The following is a 23783-nucleotide window of genomic DNA, read 5'->3' as shown; positions in this document are numbered from 1 at the left end:
GTCCATAAGATTGCTTAAGAGTATTTTAAATCATTTGTCTCAATAGCTGATTTCAAAATAAAAAAGCAAATCTACCAAAAGTCTAATTGAGTTCATGCAAGGGTATGACCACAATTTGTTCTTTCTAAAAAGCAGCCAGATGTGTCTTGGGTCCCCCCACCCTTTTTTTCAAAACATTGTCTTTTGTTTAAGCAGCTGTGTTCATCCCATTTGCTTGGATGCTTGGCAAATCTTTTGGCCCAAAGCCTTGTTTCCTGATTTAGGGACTCAGTGTGTGGTTTCCTCTCTGCTTACTTAAGAATATGAAGAACAGAATACATTTTTATATTAATGGTTGGAAGCAGAACATTTGGATGCTAAAGTCCTGAGAACAGCTGCAAGGAAGAGAAGTAAGGATAGATTTTAACTGGTATATTAATATTTCCTTGCTCCTCCCAGATTGGTGTTCTGGAAATAGAAGGGTTCCTTTTTTTTTTTTTTTGCAAGGGGACAACTCGCTGAGGCCAGCTCACCCTGGCCAATTTGCCACAGTCAACTAGCTTTCCATGGAACAATTCAACAGTTCAATTTAATTATTTAAAATTATTTATAAATTATTCTAATTTTTGTCATTTGCATTTCATTTAGTCCCTCCTTTGGCATCCTTTCTTTAATGATTACATTCCATCATTTCTTCAATATTAGTGTAGCTCTTGTTCCTCAGCAAATTGTCCCGTGGCAAATTGGCCGTAGCGAGTTGGATGCAACAAGTTGGATACGGTGAGTTGTCTTAGACTCCCTTTGTTTATGGAACAAATAGGAATCTAGGAGAATACTCCCCTTCCTTTCCTGAGGAAGAGTAGGAAATTTCCAACAGTAACGTTTTCTTCTACCTTGCAGTTCTAGTCTCAGTTATTTCAGGGTAGCACAGGCAATCTTAGAACTGAATAAAGATTCAGGAACAAATTTGAAACACAATAAATGCTGCTTTGCTCTCTACAGAATTTCCATGGCAGTAAAGATAGCAGTGTGTTGACCTTAGTTTAAAGGATGCTGCTCATGGCTGTGTTTCATTGACATCCCTGAGACACATCAGTCATGAGCAACATGAGTCTGATTTCAGGAGGACATGAGTACAGTTAACTAGCCCTGGATGGCCTCAGATCTGTGGGTGTGTTACAAATCAGCCCTCTTTCTATGTGTGTAGTGTGAATCAACCATGCATTCCTGTGCTCATCACTATCCAAACTATGTAGCATGCTTCCTGATCAAGTTAAGGAATCCATCGATAAAAGTGGCTTCTGTGGGTGTTACTTCCTTTCAGGAATCAAGTGAAAAATTATATATTGTTTTTAAATGTTCAGCATGATACGTTAAAGCATATCTGTAGAACATAACCCACTTAGTTCATTTGAGAAGTACAGCTGATTCGATGAATGATAATATAATTTCTGTGTTCCAGAGCATGGCATTCATGGTTTCCTTTTCTATGCTTTTTGCTGGACTATATTTTTCCTACCCTGGGAAATGCATCTGTATTTCTGTATTTACTGTTCTGAAAATAACTTTAACTGTACTGACTAATTTCCTATTGGATGAGCTCTTCCGCCCATCATTCACATGATATGCAAATTCTGTGAAAGTCTTAACAGTGTGATTTGCATTTTTAAAGCAGTACTGACTGTGTGATCCTTGTATATGTTGGTAGTGGCCATCTTGTTGTAAAATGTAAGGGAAAAAAGCTACTTAAATTTGAATCCTTAGTGTTTGGCTTGTTAAAAGTATTGAGACCTGCATGTTAATTAAACTGATTATTGCTCTCTACCCCATTGCTATAATGATCACAAATGATGCAATTGTTTTTACTTGTATAGGGAACTTACATTCCATGTTTGTCAACTTGTTTAAAATTGGAACTTGTTATTATGATTTGTCTGAAAAGTCTTCCTCCCTCCCTCCCTCCCTTTCTATTGGTCTTTTCATAGCAAAATTGATCCTGAAAAATGGTCATTTCTGTAAGTTCCTACTCACATATATTATCTTTCCCCATCCTGTCCTGGAAATATGTTGGAAAGCTACTTTCAGAATTCTCAGCCACCGTGCTATTCATCTTGTTGCTGGGAATCTTAGAAGCTGAAGTCCAAAACACATGTGGAGATTTCATTTGGAAAATAGCTGATGTATAATTTTATGTTAAAACAGATACATTAAAAGTTATTATATTGAATTATTTTTATCATCTCATGCATTGATGAATTAGTAAATAGCAACAGCTTGCAAGATGCTTAACCTTTTTTTATATGAAGCCCAATGTTTCCTAGATCTGTTTAATCCCCTCTCCCAGTGTTCAGATTTGATGTCAGAATCAAAATTAGAAATGTTACAGTCGGTTGAGAGTAATTCATGCGCATAGATACTGACCAGGTGAGAAATTTGGATATTGTCTTTTTGATGTGGGACAGATTTTTTCCCTCATGATTTGTTTGTTTTTGCAGTGGAGTGGAGCGCACGTGTTCTTTAATGTACGTTAATGTACAGTATAATATATGCAGACACTTAAGAGCAACATTGGTGATTGGTTTTAAAAAAGAGAGAATTAGAATCAGAGATAGAACGGTGAACCTGTGATCATCTATTTTTTCAGTGCCAAACATGCGAACAATATTGTTTGAAGAAAAGTAAGATTTTTTTACTGTATTACTGCTGAACAAATGTTGTTTTTAAATGTTGAATTTAAAATGATTTTGTATTGTATACCATTTTGTGACATGGTACTTTTTCATACTGGAATAATTGATTGCACCTGATTACAATTGTATTTTTTTTTTTGCTTTTATGAATATATAACTGCAACCCAATGTTTTTGAAAGGTAAGATATCATATCTGTCACGGTGCCCCTAAATTTTGTTCCCTTCCAACTATTCACTGCTATTACACTTTTCTAGAAAGTTCAGTTCCTGAACTGAACCAAAATCATTTCCGGAAGGCCCCAGCATGAATATTCTGAATATTCCTGCTCTCATACAGCCTATGGATGTCCACAGGGGCTCAGAAATGTCAAAATGGCAGTGGTCTTTCAGAGAAATGCAATATTCATGGTTTCTGACAGCAAGAGGCATGAAAGACCTATCACCAGAAAGAAATGTACAATCATTTTAAAAATCAATAAAATTATTGTCGAAATGAAAGTTGGAGGGAAAAGACCAGTGATAGCACAGGGACTTGCTTTTCGGTGGTTTAGAAGGTTTTATGTCTTTTGATTTGTCCGTGAGCATGTCAAGCATGTTCACTTAATTGCTGGCTGCCACATTTTGGCTAATCAACTGGCTGTGGCAATTCTCCCACTATGAGTTTGAGTATGAATTTAAAGAGTGGCCAAGTAACAACATACAATAAAAAAAAACCTAGGACTATCTTAGTAACTACACACACCTGCTGTTCATTCCATCATGGTCCCAAATGAATGCCTTTGGAATCATATCTCACTATTAATAAGGACGTGTGATTGGAACATGGTGCGAATGAATCCCACATGAAGTATAAGCTCTTGGAGTTGAGTTTGCTCTACTGATTAAACTAAACCATGGTTGGCTAATTTAACACTCAGTGACTCGGTTCACATAAACTAGATTAGGCTAAAATAAGGTTAATGTCCCAATCTAGGCTAAAATAAAGTTGCTGTCTCATGTGAAATAAGCCATAATGGTTTATTTATTCAGACATGGCATGTTGCTGTCTCGTGTGAAATAAGCCATAATGGTTTATTTATTCAGACATGGCATGTTTTGTAAAATTGAGCATTGTGTACAGGTAGTCCTTGTTTAATGACCAGATTTGGGACAAGCAACTCTCACTAAAATGGTCGCTAAGTGAAACATGATTGTACGATCCTATTTCAGCTTTCTTTCACTTTACAGATTTCCAAAGGTCATAGAAGCAGGGATTGGTTGTAGAATTACTTTTTCACTACTGTTGTAATAGTGAATGGCCACTAAATGCAGACTGCCTGTATTGTTAAACTAGGTTTAGGTGTATTGTTCTGTGTGAATCCAGGCATAATATAGCCCAAGTAGTTAATATATAATTCAACGTGTGCTTTTGAGGGATTGTAAATAAATATCCAGGGATGATTAACATCTGTGGGGGGGAAAAGATCAACAAAACATTATTATACTTTATGAACATTTATTTCTTTCCATTTAAAAATGTACAAAAAATATAAACCTGCATTATTTATAAGTTTATAGATTCCCCTTTCCCATTTACAAAACTATTGTTAGGTAAGACGCAATATTTATACACAAAGCTTGCTTTCCAGAAATGAGGGCACTCACAGAGTTTTTGGCATAAGTACTCTTTTCATTTTTGCACCATGTCAGTATCTTGCGGGAGGAATTGAAATGAGAAGAAGGAAACCATCAAGGTTAGAACAACTAACAAACATTATCTACTTTAAAAATTTCAGCAGCCCTTCTCCCCATACAGTTTTTGCAGTGTGATGGATGGCAGGCTGAATCCATAATTTTTCAATCATTGTGTCACGGCAAGAGGAATTTTGCTAATTTGCATCTTTCCAACAGGTACATCAAATTAGAATAAAAAATAATAAACAGGAAGAAAATTTCAAATCATAAATCCAATGCTTCTATGTGTGTATCAGCCATTTTTATTTGGCAATAAAAATAAATGCTTCTATGTGTGTATCAGCCATTTTTATTTGGCAATGAGATCAATAGAAAGCTAAATTAAGCTTCTATATATATTCCTGTTTCCTCATGTAAAAGTAAAAGATAAGTTTAAAATGGATAGACTTAACTATGCTCATGATTAAATTTGCTATGATACGAAGTCATTACATGCCTTTTCTCCCCTCGCAATTAGACACGTCAAAGGCTGACATTAACTGTGTAGCATCACCTTCTAATGGGATAATGAGAGCTTTTGATATTTAAGGGACATATCACTCCTGTATAATCTGCAATTCTTTTCAATTCCATAATATGTTATACAGCTTTAAGTTCAACTTCCTGAAAATTTCATTAAAAACAAACAAACCCCAAGCTTCTAGTCCATATAGACTGTAGCTGTACAGATTTACTAAAATATTCTCAATACATAAAGGTAAAATCTGTAAATGCTACATATTGTCCCTGAATTAACTCCTTGGCTAATGGATGCACCATCAAGCTCACAAAGAAATCTTTATTTCAGAAGATAATAATCATTTTTCATTTTCAGCATTATAACCTAATCTGCTGAGAGACTTGTGAACATTTGCTCCTTGACCTAGTAGATCAGGAGTCCCCAACTCCCAGTCCATGGACCAACACTGGTCCATGGCATGTGTTCTGACCAAGGCTTCCGAGACCGTAATTACTCACATGCTTATTTTAAAAACAAGTTTTGTTTTATTGCAACGCTGGGAATTATTTTCATTCCCAGCCGATAATGAATCTCAAACAGTCCCTTGAGATAAGCACCCACCTTTCTTTCCTGTGAAGTTCTGCCAATAACAGAAGTGTCAAGTGAACTAGAATAAATACCCCAACCTAAGTACAAAGAGCTTCAAGAATGAATCTGAACCGAATGAATGACAATGCTTCCTGCAAAGGTTTTGTCATCTTTGCCTGTCCTTTATACCTTATGGGAGGGGCAATCACCTCCCAGCCTTACTCCCAAGTTGCCCCTTTTGTTTCAGCTGCTCTCTCCTTCTAGCAGCTCTGCACACACATACACTGGAGACAGGCTCCCCTGGATCCTCTGCCTCGCTGCTACCAGAATCCGAAGGCTCCGGAGGCAGCACCCCACTCCCAGATTGTCTTGGCCCTATCTCTGCATTGGATGCAGGACCCTCGTCCGGGTCCTCTCCAGACTTCCGGACTGGTCCCTGTTCTTCCCCACTGTCCGATTCTGCTGCCGTCTGTGCAGGCTGTTGGCGAACCACAACAGCATGCCAGAAACTGGTCCGCACAAACAAGCAAAGCCCCATCCGCGGGATTCAGGCATCACACAAAACCACGCCCTCTCAGGACTGCAGAAAACCCCCTTTCCAGGAACCGGTCCCTGGTGCCCAAAATGTTGGGGGCAGCTGTAATAAATGATCTGGTTCCCGCAACCTGCTAAGATGTTGAATAAACCATCATTAGTTGGCTTTGTCCGATCCAATAAACCATAAAGTATGCAGTTGAGAGGCACATTGGATCTTTCTGTGGTGTTTTCAAAGCTGCATTCCAAAAAAAGCAGCACATTGGACTGGGAGAGGGGAATAAATTTCATTTCATTTGCTTAAATATTAAAATTTGGTACCAGTTTCTGCGATACCAGGAACTGTATCCAACTACCAGATGAACCTAGCTTTCTGAATGGACTTCACCATAAATATGGCTTACACCAAAATGGTTGAATCTCCACAAGCTGTTTAGACAAGGCCAACCCCTTTATGACTTCTGATTGATGTTGTGCCTGTAGATACCGACACTTATACAGACATCAAAACACCAAATTCTCATCAACAGCCAAGCTGGCTAGGAATATCTAAAAATTAGCATCAATGATCCAGGGCACAAAACTAGCTTAGAACGAACCAATTTAACATATGTGGTTTCTCCATCTTGCACAACAAAACACACGATGTTTTCCAGCTCCATTTAGAAGAACATCAGTAATAAATAGATTCATTTGACATCTCTTTTATTTCAATGAAACACCTACTTGCCAGCAGGGTCAGGTGTGGGAGCTGAACAAAATCTGAAAGAAACTCTCTAAATCAGGCATTCTCTCTTGAAGGCACTCTGGCTGATTTCTGGGTAAGAAAACTGCCTATGAATAAGAAGACCTAAAGTATGCCTGTCATTGTACTCCTTATTTAAATTACAGTAATTATTTCTAAATTTGTATCTACTGTATGTATAAATTATCACATGCAAATTTCCTTCTACTTTGGCTGATATATGTCAGCTTGTTTTATCCAACATATCAAGCGGAAGTGAATTGCAGTGCTGGAGGGATACAGAAGTTTCTGCAGTCTCAACCTTTGATGATCAAAAACAAAGCAAAGCAACATTTGAACCTCACCACTATATGTCATTTTAAAAGCAAGTTTGCTATAAAAAAGCTGTAAAATTTTAATCCATCAGCCGTCAAAAGTTTTACACATCTAGGGGATATCCAATTTTATGCAAGTATACAAGTGGAAAACAAGGGTGCTTTCTTTCAAAAGGAAAGAAAAATCATTGACTGAATTTGGAAATTCTGACAAGATTCTGACAAAACCAATAAATTTACGGTTACAGGAGCTGTTAATTATATCTCAGGTCTGACATTTCTTCTGTGACATTTTAAAACTCCAAAAGACAAAAACGAGTCAATGAAATTTTAAACCTCAAAGATGTAAGATGCTTCAAGAAAAATAAATGCCTGCAGGATCAAGTGCTTTTTAAAATTGGTATCAAGCTGATTTATATAAAAGGAACCTTTAAAAGCCTATTCTCTGATTAGCAACCCAACCATTACCAACAGCATGCTACAGAGAAGTTCTTAAATCTGTTCAACAGTGCAAAGGGCAGAAGGAATGTATGGGTGGGTTGAATGGCCCAGAAGGTAAAATTTAAGGTCACATTCCATGGCCTGGAAAATAAAGGAGTGATTTAAGCAAAGGACACATCATAAAAGCCAGTTTAGTATAGTGCTCAAGGCACAATACATCAAATGCTAGAAGTCCTTAACCCTAGGAAGGAGGCAATGGCAGTCCACTTCCAAAATTCTGGTTAAGAAAATTGCTAGGACTAGCCCAGGCAGTTGCCAGGAGACCAACCAAGAGTTCTTTTCATATATACCAGGGATCATTGCTTTGAAAGGTTCAGAAACCTGGGAGCTATTGCCTAAAAGGGGGTGTCAAATTCAAGGCCCGGGGGCTGGATCTGGTCGGTTGGGGCCACACTGGAAACAGCGAAGGACCGGTCTGCAGTGCCTCTGCCAGGGAAAATGGAGCCATGCATGGCCCTCCCCGGCCGTTTTTGACCGTAATAGCATCCTACACCCTCTGCCAGTGAAAACAGCTTCGTTTTTCACTGACAGAGGGCTTTAGGAGGCCATTAAGGCCAAAAACGGGGCCCAGGGGGCATGTATGGCCCACCTGAGCTCTGTTTTCACTGGCAGGAGGCTGCAAGAGAACCTCGTGGCGAAAAACGATCAGTAGCCCATTTTCACTGGTAGGGCATTCAGGTCACCACAGGCATCCCTGACACAAGTGATGTCAAGCTGGCCATGCCCACCCCAGCCCCCGAGGTCAAACACAGCCCTGATGGCACCCCTCATTGAAATCGAGTTTGACACCACTGGCCTAAAAAATCTGAAGGCTTAAAACTACATTGGAGAAGGCTTATCTGAGAAACGGTTCTAACCTGAAGTTTCTGCTGATGAAGACAATGGTATTTTTTTTATGCATTACCTCTATTCTGCTACTGTCCTTACCCTTCAGCCCCCGTCCAAGAAGTGTCATTAAAAACAACAAAGTAATATAAAAACCAGACTAGATAGTGAATAATAATAACAAAAAAAGGGCAGGCAGTATATGTACACAGATTCAAATAAAGAACAGCATTCCTCTGTACAATTTTTATATTTACATTCTAGTGTGATTTATCAGAAACAATAATTTTACAAAACAATAAAAAATGTGAATCTCTGGAGATATATTGAGAAAAACTGAGTGAGTTGGAAGGGAAATAAATGACAGTGAGCGTGATGGGATCTGACTTGCGGTCTTTCCAAAATTATTCTGCCATCCATGCAGAATATACGTATTTTTTTGGTTTAGGACCATTAAGGGAAAAAAAACCCACCTTCATGCATTTTGTAAAATATTCTCAATAAATATGCAGTTCACAAACTGCATTTTAGTGTGAACTACAGTGCCAAAAACTATACCAAGACTTGTGTATAAAAGAGAACAGCAAATACATCGATTTCATTTTCTTCTTGGTCCCTAATTCTTATGAAACTGTAATTTTTTTCAGATCCTAATTTTTTCAAATATATATGGTTTGGTTTGTTGCACTTTTTTGTGAGGGGTGGGGGGAACTACTAACGATACATATTTTGGGACAGATCTCTATGTCCATGCTCTTTTGTTTGCAATTTTATCTATTATGCAGTACTTTTATGTGTGTGTGTATAAATAAAAACATATAAAAACATGGCATTGCATATGGTCGTAAATGCAGGTTTGGTTGCCAAGCAGCCCAAAATGCAATCACATGGTGCTCTCTGTGTGTGTGTGTGTGTGTGTGTGTGGCAGAACTCCAAAACCAGGGCCTCTAATGAAGTTGATCAAAACTTTGAATGAGTCACTAAACAACTGGTCATTAAGCAAGGGCCACCTGTATTTACATCCTCCAACGTATGGCATGTTCAGGGGATCGGACTTCTGTACAAAATTCCAAACTTTCCTTCCAATTTTATACTGTTGTTTTATAAGCATATAATTTCCCTAAAATGAAAGCAAACCATAAAATATCTTGCTAAACTCACGCTGATTCCACGTTGCCAGGAACTTTCAGAGGTAACTTGAATGGAAGAATAACATTTGTTTGAAAAATAAATGTATTCTAAAACATTTGGGTAAAACTTGGAAGCACCCATTGGTGGGAATGATATAGAAATGTCACATTTATGACACCCTGCATGATGCATTGCAGAAATGAACGTCCATTCAGTAAGAATGCATACCATAGAAGATTAAAAAAAAAAACAAGGTGAGAGAGGGAGAGAGAGAGAGAAAGAGATAGAAAAACTATTTCAGGAACTGGAAGACTGCAGCATCATGGAATAAGTGATTCTCCCAAGCTGGTGTACACCAAACAGCCTTCAATTCCACACTGTATGGTTAAATGTCTGACTTAACAGGAGTTCTAGTCTAAAAATAATAGAAATCATCTCATTGGAAGACCTGAGAAGCTGGTATAGTAAAGAAAGAATAACCTTAGTTGTGACAATAAGGAGTTTTAACTTTATAATGTGGCTCCTGGTTAAGCTTTGAACAAAAGGCATAAAAAACCCTGAAGAACCAACAGCTGGGGAGAGAACTTTGCCCTTTGGCCAGGAATTCTGCCAACTTCTTGTCCAAACACAGAATAGAGTGGCAGTAAACACATCCACACAGATAGGAAAATATATTATTACATATTATAAACAAATATATACAGAGGTTAAAATGGATGGTGTTTTACTTACAAAAGTACATGCCATCTGAGAATCTTAAAAGCCCTCAGTTGCCCTGCAAAGGGAGGGATATGGCTAAGCTACATGATACTCGGCACTAGACGTTTGGTATACAGTAGGTGTGCAAAGACCACTGGGCACTTTGCACATTGTTAACGCTTATCAGGTTTCCTAGCAATTCATTTAGAGGGTGAAAATTTCAGTGATTAAGTCCCAGTGGAACTAACATTATTCTTCAACTTATTATTTTCTTGTATTAACTATTTTTGTTGCTTTTATTTAAAGTCTCTGTTTCACCTTCGCCACATCAAGATTGTGAAGTCTAGGGTCCACTGATTATTTACATATTATGGAGCGAGGAGCAATAAATAAGGAACTTTATGAAGGAATGTTCTTTTGAACAGACTCATCACTTATTGCCAAATTGGTTCCAGTGGCAAAAAAATAAAATGTGGTTGTTTCCAACTTAGTTTTGTAACAACCTTTTCTTCTCCATATCAATGAAATCAAGGTTTTTATTATTATTTCTTCTTTCCTTGATGGTAAAATGTTTCACTTCACAAGGTCTAGGCTGGTCTAGATTTCTGTCAACGTGACCTTGAAACCCTCCATTATGTTCTCCATGTTTAGGATGAAAGTGTCTTCATTGGAATAATGTTCAATGATGTTATCATCCATATTTACCAGAATCCTGAAACACGAAAGAGATACATTAAGAAAGTTCGGATAATGGTTAAATATACAAACTCATAATACTTCATTTTCATTTAGTCCCAAAGGTGCTTTTTCAAAAGGCAACTGGATCTTCAACGAAAAACAAAGTCTAGTTGCCTTTGGAAAAAGCATCTTTGGGACAACTATGATCTGGTGTCAGCTTTGGAATCCTTATTCATCACGGCCACATAGCTTGAGGAAGTGGGAGTGGGGTGATGTTAATTGAGTAGCTCTTAGTAGACAAAATAGAATTCTTTTGTTAGTTCAAGGTCAAAGAGTGTGGCGCAGAAAGAATTAGAACTTACTTTGGGATTGGTTCATGTGATGTGATGATGAGTAAAAAGGGGATGATTTGTAGGTTGGGACATTGTGGGAAGTCCAGGAAACTTTTAGTTTGAAATTCCACAGAATGTGCCAGGTGCTATTCTAATAAAAGTACTTTTGAGATTATGCTTGTCTCAGAGTTACTGATAGGAATGGATGTTCTCTGGAATGCTGACATCTGGATAATTGAGTGTCTCCATAGACATTTTGATTTAGCTTATTGTATGAACTTGGCCATTGTGACTAGCATGCTATCTGAACCCAGCCAATTCTAGATTATTCAATAAATCATGATTATAAAACAGTAGTTTTATGGATGTGGAAATCTATCAATTAAGGGATAGATTTAAATGGATGGTTCAATGTTGTGTGCAAGGAAGATTTTATTTTATGTTAACCATTTGTATGAGAGCCTTGACAAAATTCACAGGAAAATTCATTTTCCAACTTGAAGTCCAACTCCAAGTTGCAGTTGTCCCATTAAATATTTTGTGATTCTTTGTCCTGAGTCAACATGCATATTCTTCTACTGTTAATGATTCAAATTCATATTAATTCTCCAGTTAGGTCCATGCTGGGGGAATCTCACTTAATTCTCCTATGCAACTTCTTATGTTATTTCATTGTATTTTTTAAAGATACCTTACAATATAATTCCTGTGCACCACAGCAGGAAGCGGAAAGCATAAATTCCAGATGCTGCTGGATTACAACTTTAATATACCTCACTCTTCACCTTAGTTGCTGGAATGGCTGGAATTGTAAACCAACATTTATTTATTTATTTTATTTATTTATTTGATTTGCCAAGATTACAAACAAAGAAAATGTATAATAGGTGAATACATGAAATGGTTACTAAGAAAATGAATAAGACCAACAATGGACAGGGTCATGCTTATGAGGACAATGGTCTTGTGGGTGAAGCCACTGTTGTATGTAGAACTGATAAAAACATTTGCTTGAGACTCATGGCCAGTGAGTAGACAATATCAAACTTGATGTACTGATGCTGTAGTGTAAGACCATTGGAAATTGTCTGGAGGTGAGGCAAGATTTCATAGAGGAATTTGTACTTTATATATCTATAGGTAAATTGTGGTCAATTAACTGAAGAGAAATCAAGATAGTGACCTCATTTAGGTGTTCCAACAGAAAGAGAACATATATATCACAGTGTTGAACTGTGGAATCCTTGCTGCTGTCTGAGCCTGGTTGTTAAATTGTAGATGTTTTATTACCCAATCAGGTAACACCAGAGGTGGTATTCAGCAGGTTCTGACCAGTTCTAGAGAACCAGTAGTGGAAATTTTGAGTAGTTTGGAGAACCGGCAAATATCATCTCTGACTGGAGATTTTACAGTATCCTTCCCCTGCCACGCCCACCAAGCCATGCCCACAGAACCAGTAGTAAAATTATTTGAATCCCATCACTGGTTTGTTCTCACGTGCTGTTGTCATTAGGTGAATGGTAGCATTGTTATTTTTATTCCTAAACTACTTGGGTCAAAGCCCAAAGCCAAATTGAGAAGTCCCAAGGGCATTGTTTGCAAGAAGTAGGGAAACGAAGGACCCATTGAATAAGCATGTGTGTATTAGCCCACTATGGCTCCCCAAATAACAAAAGTGTATGGGGAAGAAACTCTGTTGCTACAGCTTCCAAAATCTATGTTGAAGGTGCCTTCCCAAGCTGCTAGCCTCCAAGAACAATTTCCCCTAACCTGTTGCTCTCCAGAAGAACTGGACTACAATTCACACCATTTGCAGCATCTCCATGCTGTTCAATGATGCGATGTGTTCAACATATCTGAAGGGCACCAAGTTAAGGAATACTACAGCAGAACCACCCAGATTAATTAGAGGCCAGTGGTTGCTTTTGCAATCCCTGTATGAACCTGGAGCTGGGAATCTGTCTTGCAGTGTGAGCATATATCAGAGCATGAAAGATTTAAAAGCTTAGCTGCGGTCTCAGGACTATTTTATAAAAACACGAACTGCAGGATTAGTATGTTTCTCTTACCCTTTTTTGCTTTTTTTGTAAAGCTTTGTAATCTTCTCAGCTGGAAGGCCATATTTCTCAGAAATCTATATTTTTTTAAAAAAAAAGAAAAAGAGGGAGATTTATTAAAAGCAAACCCACTGCAGAATCACCGCCCTCAGTTAGATTAGACCAGGGGTGTCCAACCTTGGCAACTTTAAGACTTGTGGACTTCAACACCCAGAATTCCTCAGCCAGCAAAGCTGGCTGAGGAATTCTGGGTGTTGAAGTCCACAAGTCTTAAAGTTGCCAAGGTTGGACACCCCTGGATTAGACAATTCATAGCAAGCTACACAATGCACCTTCTTAATACTGGAGAATTTGAAAATTGCACTCGAGGTTCTGCAGAACACAGTGGGACTTACACATGGGAAATGGAGTCCTTTTAGGTGTAGCTGAACTTCCTGCCACTTTTAGTATTTTAATATTTACTATATTAATATTGACTATACTACACTTTCTGCATGGTTTTCTTTTTATGGCTTTCATTTCTACTGATTTCAAACAGGCTTCTCCTCTAAAGAATGAATTAAGATCAACTGTCCAAGAACCGAGCCCCAAAGATCAAAAGTGAATCTCCTTGCAAGGATTTTGCAGATTAATGAAAGCAATTTGGGTGCATACCATGATCTGATGCTGTGCCTAAATTTCCAAATGTTGAAAGTAACAAAAAAAAAAAAAACCCCCCCCCCCCCCCCCCCCCCCCCCCCCCCCCCCCCCCCCCCCCCCCCCCCCCCCCCCCCCCCCCCCCCCCTCTCTTGGCTTGGCGGGATTTACAAGAATGCTAATTAACTATACAGAACACCATTCTAAGCCAGGGGTTCCAACCCTGGCAACTTTAAGACTTGTGGACTTCAACTTCCTGCTGGCTGAGGAACTCTGGGAGTTGAAGTCCACAAGTCTTAAAGTTGCCAAGGTCGGGGACCCCTGTTCTAAGCAATGCTAATACGCTTTCCTTATCCAGTTTCAGCCAACAATGCTTTAGTTTCATGAAACCAGACAGACGGAAATATATGGCACAGCCTTAAAGAGTGCCCAGAAGCTTCACTTGATGTAAGCTGGGGTGGGTGGAAGCTGTTCCAAGCATGGCATTATGATCAGATTGCATTTACAATCCAAAAACATAGATTTTGGTATAAATGGCCCTTGATTTTGGAATACAGCAAGCAAGAATGATCCTTTTCAAATGCTCTGGTTTTAGTTGAATCTGTGGCTGTACAACTAGTGGCCAACTGGGCCAACAGAAGCCGAAAAAAGAATTCCTTCTCTGTGCCATCTGGAAATCTGGGGAGTTTAATTGGATACATTGACAGAAAGCCAAACTGAAAAAGGTTCTAAGCTACAGCATCTTATAAAGAAGATAATGAATCATCAGCCCTCATCCCCAAAAGAGAATCCAAATGAAGCATGAGATAACAGACCTTAGAATTTAGTTGATTCTAAGACAATGTTAGCACGCAAAGCAGTGAGTTATAGCAGTTCCTTCAAATATATTATAACTGAGATAGTTCAAGTTATATGTGCAAAATGGAATCTTTGATCCCCATTTATGACATTAACTAAGACTGAAGAGAAAGATTCTTGTGAGAGATTTTGCTGACAGAAGGGAAACACAAATAATGCCAAACAATAATAGAATTAATGAATGAGGCTCTGAAATATTACCCATTATCTCAACTGTTCCCAAAACTCTCGGTAATAAAATATTTTTATTTAATGCATATAGCAATACCACTGCTATCTTAATATGATTTTTGCAACTCTGTATGTCCAAGCTGAGTTTTTCCTAGAGTTATTAGAACAGAAAATCTCCCAAGTCATGGCTGAACATTCTCCTTCTGTGTTTTCTATATGTTCTCAGTATTACCAGAATAGTTCATAATGTATAGAAGTTGTAATCTATCCAACTATGTTTATGGAGACCGGGAGCAGATCAGAGGTGATATTCAGCAGGTTCTGACCAGTTCTGAAGAACCATTAGCAGAAAGTTTGATAGTTCAGAGAGCCAGTAAATACCAGGGGTGGGATTCTACCAGTTCATACCTATTTGCTAGAACCGGTTGTTAACATTCTAAGCAGTTCAGAGAATCGGTTGTTAGAAGAAATTACTGGCCTAATCCTGTAAGGAAGGCAGGAAGGAAACATTCTGGTGTTGCTTACAGAAACTGCCTCTCCATTAACTCTTTATTACATCCTTGGCAGGACTAGACTTCCTGTCTCAGGAACTTCTCTGGAGTTTTTCCCCCCTCCTTTGCTGGTACTTTGCTTGTGTGGAGTGACCATTCAAAGTTACAATGGCACTGAAAAAAGTGACTTATGACCATTTTTCACACTTACAACTGTTGCAGCTTCCCCACAGTCATGAGAGGCCAGGCAAGGAGATGCGTGCCTCAATGTGAGTGATATTGAGTTGGCCACACCCAGTCAATAACATGACCACCAAGCCACGCCCACACCTATGCCACGCCCACAGAACCGGTTGTTAAAAATGTTGAATCCCACCCCTGGTAAATACCAGTTCTGACTGGCCCCGCCCCCATCTATTCTCTGCCTCCTGAGTCCCAGCTGATTGGCTGGGTCTTTTTTTTGTTGCTCTGCACAGGAGAACGGAGGTGGAAAGCAGGTTAGTGGGGTGGGGAGGAAATGGGATTTTGCAGTAACCTTCTCCCAGGAATGGGGAGGGAATGGAGATTTTATAGTATCCTATCCCTGCCACGCCCACCAAGCTATGCCCACAGAACCAGTAGTAAATTTTTTTGAATCCCACCACTGTAGCTGATACATTGCAGCATGTTCTTCACTTAAGAAATATAGATCTCAGAATTGTTACTGCATTCTTAAAGGACACACTCCTCAGTCTTTCTAAATTTAACTAACTTTTCAGGAACATTCTTGAATTGGGAAAACATGTCAAGAGAAGTTGGGGAGGGCAGGGGATACAAACTGTCCTTGGCAACCAGATTTCACAACACATCAAAGCAAACACCTTTCCCCATTGCAGGTCAACTTAATCAAACTGCAGACTTAAAAACTAAAGGATTAAAGGATCAGCTCATCTGCATTTCTGTTCTGAGAAAGTAGCTCTGAGTTAGATCATAATAGCCTGGAGAAAGGGACCATGAGTTAATATTTAGAATAGTATAGAACAGTGGTCCCCAACCTTTTTTGTACCAGGGACCAGTTTCAAGCACAAACACTTTTTCAAGGACTGGGGGGGAGAAGAATCAGTTTGGTGGTTTGCTTGCAGACGTTTCATTACCTGACTAGGTAACATCTGATGTTACCTAGTCGGGTAATAAACGTCTGCCAGCAAACCACCAAGTCAGGGCGCCTCGGCCCTGCCTCCCTCAGCCCCATCCCTCAGGTGTCTCCCTCCCTCCTCAGGTGTCTGCCTGTTTCCTCTCTCAGTCGCTCTCTCGCTGCTCCACCAGCCCAGGAAAAAACTGCTTCAAAGAAGCCGGGGTGGGTGGCTTTCCTGTCGCCGCAGCTCCTCCGAAGCGCCCGTTTACCCCCACCCCACCCGCCTGCCTGCCTGCCTGCCTGCCTTCGTTTCGGAGCAGCTTCGGCTGAGTAAAGAGGCGAATAGTTATTATTCTCAGCGAAGCTGCTCCGAAACTACCAGAAACGAAGGCAGGCAGGCAGGCAGGCAGAACGAGCACTGGATTGAACCTGGATTGATTGGCGGCGGGTGGGGTGAACGGGCGCTTCGGGAAGCTGCGCCAACAGGATAAGCCACCCCCTGGCTTCTTTGAAGCAGTTTCTTCCTGGGCTGGTGGAGCAGCGAGAGAGCGACTGAGAGAGGAACGAGGCGGGAGGAAACCGAAGCTGCTGAGCCAGAGAGCAGGACAGGCTTCGGTTGCTTCCTCCCTCCCCTTCTCTCATTTGTGTCCTTGATCCCCGATCCCAGCAGCATTCACCGAAGGCAAAGAAAGCCGCCATTTTTTTCTTTGCGGCCTCGGTACAGAGTGCTCCACGGACCGGGACCGGTCCGCGGCCCGGTGGTTGAGGACCCCTGGTATAGAATAACAGAGTTGGAAGGGAACTTGGGGCTCTTCTAATCTAACCTGCCTGCCTAGGGGTTTAAGATATGTCTTTTTTCTTATTCCTTCTTGTGCCTCTTGAAAAACTTCCAGAGAGCCTTTTACAGCAACAGTGCAGAAGGCTGCTGGAGAAAGGCAAAGGGAAAGGATTTAACCATAGCAACTGTAACGTGGACTTTTAATTTCCAGAATTCCCCAGCATGGCTTGCTAGGAAATTTTGGGAATGGAAAACCACATATATCAAAGTTGCTAAAGCTGAGACACACTGGGTTAAACTGTTCTTTTCCTTTAGAATGGAACCTCTGATCCCCAGGGTGTTCCCATAAATAACATTCTAAAACCCCAATAGCCACTTGTGATGAATTTCAATGTGTCTAAAACTCAATCTTGTTTTAGTTAGGATCATACATTTCTTCCTTAACATCAGGGGTGGGATTCTACCAGTTTGCACCTATTCTCTAGAACCGGTTGTTAACATTCTAAGCAGTTCGGAGAACCGGTTGTTAGAAGAAATTACTGGCCTAATCCTGTAAGGAAGGCAGGAAGGAAACATTCTGGTGTTGCTTACAGAAACTGCCTCTCCGTTAACCCTTATTACATTCTTGGCAGGACTAGACTTCCTGTCTCAGGAACTTCTCTGGAGTTTTCTTCCCCTCCTTTGCTGGTACTTTGCTTGTGTGGAGTGACCATTCAAAGTTACAATGGCACTGAAAAAAGTGACTTATGACCATTTTTCACACTTACGACTGTTGCAGCATCCCCACAGTCATGAGAGGCCAGGAGAGCAGATGCGTGCCTCGATGTGAGTGATATTGAGTTGGCCACGCCCAGCCAATAACATGACCATCAAGCCATGTCCACCCAGTCACATGACCACCAAACCACACCCACCACCTAAGCCACACCCACAGAACCGGTTGTTAAAAATGTTGAATCTCACCACTGCTTAACACAATTTTTTAATATAACTCAAATGGCTCTCAATTTCTATAAAAAGAGTTAAATCGCCTGTGGGGAGGCTCGAGAGTGATTGAAATGCAAAAAAAAAAAAAAAAAAAATCTAATAGGAAAAAAAAGAACAGGATGGATCCCTTTATATAATTATCTTCCCAGGGTGCATAATCAAGTCAAATGTTCCCAGCTCATTAGAGCAATTGATCACCATCCCTGCTTATCCATATTGATGATCCAGATACGCTATTATGGAAATGATATGGTACAAAGATGGTGCACGTCATATGGTGACTTGCCTCATGTGTATAATGAAACTGTTGCAGATATGTACTTTCTAATTGAACAGATAAAAAAGATTGAAGATATACCATTTTCTCAGTCAAGAGCTCACTGTATTTTCCTTATTCCGAGCAGAACAGAAAATTTCTCTTTGCTTATGGACAGCCTGGCAGACTTTACTGATTCCACAATTGGTGGTGAATGACTGTTCTTAATTGAGAAAAATATTTATCTGGATAATGCCAATGAAAAGGAAAACACTGGCATGAAAACTAGTTATGCGAGGTCTTTCCCTGCACAATGCTTCTTTGCACTTAAGGCAGACTATTAAATCTTGTTTGCTCAGTTTGGCTTTTCGGCAATTTGAAATGAATTATCTCTATACTCTCTCGCTTCTTTCTCATTCTTTTTTTCTCTGTTTTTAATTTTATTGTGTATGTATTTTTAAGTGTTTTAATTATGTCTTAATTTTTATTTGTAAGTCAGCTTTGAGATCTACTCTGAGCAAAAAGGCAACTTGGAAATTAATTAAGAGCTCACTTCACACCTTCCCTTATGACTCAGAGTCGAGCCAAGGGAAAATGGGCAATGTTAAGCAATGTTAAGGGACTTTGTCTTGCTCTCCATAAAGATAGAAACAGCAGTGCTGCCCCACAAGCAAAAGCAGGAAGAATTTTGTCATGAAAACAGGAGATAGATAATCCAAAAAAATTCAGTCGGCACCGATAGCAAGCAGATTCAATAGTTATTGTTTTGATCATTATGAGTATGGTGGCAAATTATTGCAAGCCAGGGATCTGAGTCACAGCTTTTAATCATTTACTAGTAATTTTCTAGCTGTCAATGATGATTGATTAGACTTTTAATAACAGCCCTGAGTTATCCAGTTTCCAGAATTGTTTTTCTGAATTATACAATACTTAACAAATATTCTATTTAGTATGTAGGTACACATACATGCTTTACACTGAGTATGTATATGTCCCAAATATAGTTTTCTTATACCTTACTATTAAACAGGCCCCTCTGATTTTGCCATGAAAGTTTTATAAAGAGAAGTGGGACAGAGTAGTTCAGATGGAAATCTATTAGCAATTTCCTGATTAAAATTAAAGGTCTGCCACTCCAAAACTGAAAATTGCCTTTCATTTGATTGTGCATTACATTATTGTTCTTTTCAACTTATTAAAAAGTTTTATCCCCCAAAGTCTGAATGTCTTGTTCAGCAACCCTATTCTTGCTTCTTCTTGCAATACAATGGCTTTTGACAATACAATGGCTACCTGTGAGAGCTCATGTTATAACAATTGGTTTGCAAGGGTGCCATATTATTTTCTTGTCTTTGGAAAAAGCAGAATGAGAAGATTTACTGCCCATTCTTCTGGTGTGTTATTGTAAAAGGAAGAAAAATGATGTGCATAAGAAATATAAGAAAATACTGTCAAGTATGGAAAGCTTGGGTGAGCCTACAGATCAAAATTTGAAAAAATGGGACGAAATGTGCAAACTGTAAACAATAGAGCTTTTGCTTTACGATTATGGTGGGCTGTAGTCCTGGAAACATAGCTAAGCTTAAAGTGCCAAGAACTTCCCAAATCAAGTGGGCATGAATCTATGTATATGAGTATGCAATTTTAAGAAAAAAACATTTTATGTTGCCTTGTCAAAGTATAACATATATCTATGAAAGATTTCCTTCCCTTATGGGAAGTGAAATATGAAGGTCATTAAAATGGTACTGTTGCAAAGTTTTGTAACATATTTGTAGCACGTTTGTAATTGCATTGCAATGTGACATAAATTTAAAAAGCATACAGATTAAAATATTTCTGCATTCTAAACCCTACCCTTTCTGGCAAGGAAACCCATTTAGCAAGAGGCATCAACTACTAATGTGAGCTATTTACTCTTTCCCACTGCCTTTTATGATGGGTTTTTTTTTAAATACCCCAGAAGGTACATAAAGTAATGTATAATAAAATATTTTTCATAAGTACAATAAACAAAGTATAATACTTATTTAATTATTGCTAAAATAAACATGTTCATTTAAAAACGACAAGAAATAAACTTGTCCATAAAAAAACCCAACCTAATAAATTGTACAAACAAATAATGTCCTGCAAAACAGACAATATTTGAATCAGAGCAAGGCAGCATCATTCTAGGCAGGGGAGCCATTTAGTTCCATCAATTTCCATCTTTTGTGCCTATTGGGATTCAACATCCCAGAAAGACCTGGCGCATAATATAGAATTGGGGATTTTTCCAGATTTATTGCTCCTCCAGATTTGGTGGGTCTACCAGTTGTATGTCATCTTGGACCAGAGATGTCAAAGGCATGGATGATACTTTTCTCAACTCTCAGACAAACTGTTGCAGTTTGAAAATGACTCAGAACAAAATTGCTTGCAGTGGAATGTACCTATTTTGGGAGAGTTTCACTGGTTTCAAGGCATAATTTATGGTGCTGGTTTTGGCCCATAAAATTCTTTTTAGCATAGGCTCTTGCTACCTGGGATTGTCTTTTCTAGGAGAATCCACCACTCACCATGATTTAGCCAGGAAATTCTGTGGCTAGATAGATTGGGGGGGGGAGGATGGGAAGGCCATTCACATTGGAAGAGTGTTGTGGCCAGTTGGCTGCTGGCCCCTCCCACAGCCGAATCAGAGGAGGAGGAGACGTGGGAATCAGGGTCAGCATCCGGACAACATGGGAGCTCCGAGGGGGAAGAGGGAATAGAGCTGGCAAAGATAGAGATAGAGGCGGAGCCTGGGCCGTCCATCAGCCCTCAGATGGAGAGTCAACTGCCCCCAGGTCTGGAGGTGGTTGATGAAGAAGAGGAGGAACAGCTGGGTCCAGTGCCTGACTTGCGCGGCAGAGGAGAGGAGAGCAGTGGAAACCTATGGGCCAGTCCTTGGGATGGAAGAGCCACTGCTGCTAACGAGGTCCCATCCTAGCTCTGGGGATAAAAGGCAGGGGGTGGAGATGAATAGTTGTGGCAGACAACTATTCATCTTCTGGACGGATGGACTTGTTAGCCTGCGAGATAAACTTTTTGCCGGGGCTGCTGGCATTCCTAATAAAGGAATCTTTTGAGTTCATGTCAGAGGGTTTGTCATGTTTGGGGAGCTGGGTCAGAACAAAGAGCTTTACTCTTGGGGAGTTAATAAAATGTTGATTATTATCCTTTAAGAAACCAGTTGGGGCTTTTGGTGAGTTTTAATGGAACATAGCAGCCTATTTTAAAATATTGTAATACTTAAAATTGATTTTACGGATGTTTTAAGCTACTGAGGTAAGCCATGTAAGAGTTGCCTGAGTAGGCAGTATACAAATAATCAATCAGTCTACTCTACAGTCTTTCTCAGCAAAACAATTTCATATTTTTATCATCCCTTCTTATCTTATGCCGTCAAGAAGTCTATTTGTTACCATCCACCAACATTTTGGTTCACTCCTTTGGTTTTTGGAGTCAATTTGCCCAAGATATGCAATGCAAGAAGAAAGAGTATGGGAAGTTTTTAAAAAGGAGGTGGCTACCACAGGCTTAATTCACATAAGCTTGGAAATCAAGAAAAAGAGATGAACAACAAAATAATTAGAAAACAAATTGCTTTTGAGACAATATTGAGATTATAAGCAACAATAAATATTAAAAGTTTCAGGTCCAACTTAAGGTATAAGAGATTTATTCCTGTCACAATGTTCACAGTGATATTTTTTAGGGATTAGGGAGAATCTCTTATACCCTTTCCAGAGAATAACTGTTATGGCTGATTTTTTTTCAAGATTCAGAGACAAAAATAAAGAAGTCATTCTAGTCAAAAAACTACTTCAAGTTCCTCTTCAATCTGGAACAGCTTCTTGTAAAGGGATATCAGTAGCCAATAGCCAATAGCTTTTTCTCCATACATGTTCAATTTATGTGTATGATAAATATTTTGCTCATTAATGCCATTTTTCTGTGGAATTTTGATTGGTATTGAATGTTCAATCTTTTTAAAGTTTGTGTAGATATTTAAAACAAAGCTGCAATTACCCCAGAAACCAAATCAATGTTTGTTACTTTAATAAATAAAATGTGAGATGTGGTGACAAATACTTACTGCATCCATAAGCCCTTTTACTGTGGGAGATTTTAACATCAAAGCATCAAACACTTCATCTGCTTCTTTCCTCACATACAGCAGAACTAAAAAATAAAGAACGAAACTTTGGAGAAGATGTTTAACAGTTCCACAAATGAATCATTTCCCTTGGACGGCAATTTCTTTCTTTCCACCAAATGACAATTGAAAAAAGCCAGACACTTCTATTAAAAATAAAACTATCACAGAAAATAAGTATGTCATAGGGCAAGAGGCATATCAGCTGATTTGGAAAGTGTGTCCTTTTTTCCTTTCCAATAAATTGTGTTATGAATAGTAGCATTTCTTAAAACTTTTAGAACTTCCAAATCAATCCATTGTGGTTACATTGGAGTTCTCTATAGAATTGAGTTCTTGAAGCTCTCTATAGAATTCAAAGACTTGCCATCATTGTTATCAAATTTACCAATCAATAACTAAAAGTTCCCTTAACTTGTAAAGCAAATACTCATATCTGATAGAGTGGATTTTCTTTTTGTGATACAAGGGCAAAACAAGTACAGATAGTTTTCTCAACTTGGAACAGTTCATTTGGTTACTTTTTGAGTGACTTATGACCATTTTTCATACTTATAACCGTTACAGCATCCCCATGGCCATGTGATCAAAATTCAGATGCTGGGCAAGTGACTCATTTATGATGGTTGTGGTGTCCCTTGGTCACTTTTTGCAACTTTTGAAAAGCAAAGTCAATGCAGAAGCCAAATTCACTTCACAACCACGTTACTAATTTAACAAATGCAGAGAGATTCATCTAGCAACTGTGGCAAGAAAGGTTGTAAAATGGTACAAAACTCACTTAACAAATGTCTCGCTTAGTAACAGAAATTTTGGGCCCAGTTGTGGTTGTTAGTCTGGACTACCTGTAGTGTTCTGATAAAACAAGGTAAATCACCAAAATAGTTTTTTTCATACATTGTCCAATAGTCCCTTCATCATTTCCAATGTGAGGTTTCAACAGTAACATCAGCAAATACAGATGGTCCCCAATTAAAGCCTACTCGTTCAGCAATCAAAGTTACGATAATACAGAACGAAGGGCATTTACAACAGTCCTCGTACTTGCAACCATCACAGCAT

The 23783-nt window shown here is 39.0% G+C and overlaps 1 protein-coding gene and 1 long non-coding RNA gene across 6 annotated transcripts in view; one reads left to right on the top strand and one right to left on the bottom strand.

The window, feature by feature from the left end:
• The first annotated feature begins 4671 nt into the window (after positions 1-4671).
• On the top strand, positions 4672-9177 carry LOC148131527 (uncharacterized). Its single transcript, XR_015749002.1, has 2 exons — positions 4672-4763; positions 5631-9177. It is a non-coding gene; the product is annotated as an uncharacterized LOC148131527 (long non-coding RNA).
• A 960-nt stretch (positions 9178-10137) lies between these two features.
• The window catches only part of GRHL2 (grainyhead like transcription factor 2), an 85862-nt gene continuing 72216 nt past the window's right edge, over positions 10138-23783 (bottom strand). For all 5 annotated transcript variants that reach the window (XM_087962064.1, XM_026690196.2, XM_026690203.2 and 2 more), the window contains exons 14-16: positions 22662-22747; positions 13260-13324; positions 10138-10892 (exon numbers count right to left, since the gene is read on the bottom strand). In XM_087962064.1, coding sequence (XP_087818190.1) covers positions 10778-10892; positions 13260-13324; positions 22662-22747 — 266 coding nt within the window. In that variant the 3' untranslated portion in view covers positions 10138-10777. The remainder of the gene's footprint in view (positions 10893-13259; positions 13325-22661; positions 22748-23783) is intronic.

Source organism: Notechis scutatus, chromosome 3, assembly GCF_049901735.1.
Source record: "Notechis scutatus isolate UNSWTSFEM ecotype Mainland chromosome 3, rNotScu1.2, whole genome shotgun sequence".
NCBI classification, from domain to species: domain Eukaryota; kingdom Metazoa; phylum Chordata; class Lepidosauria; order Squamata; family Elapidae; genus Notechis; species Notechis scutatus.
The sequence above is the reverse complement of the archived record's forward strand: the minus strand, read 5'-3'. Positions and strand labels throughout refer to the sequence as shown.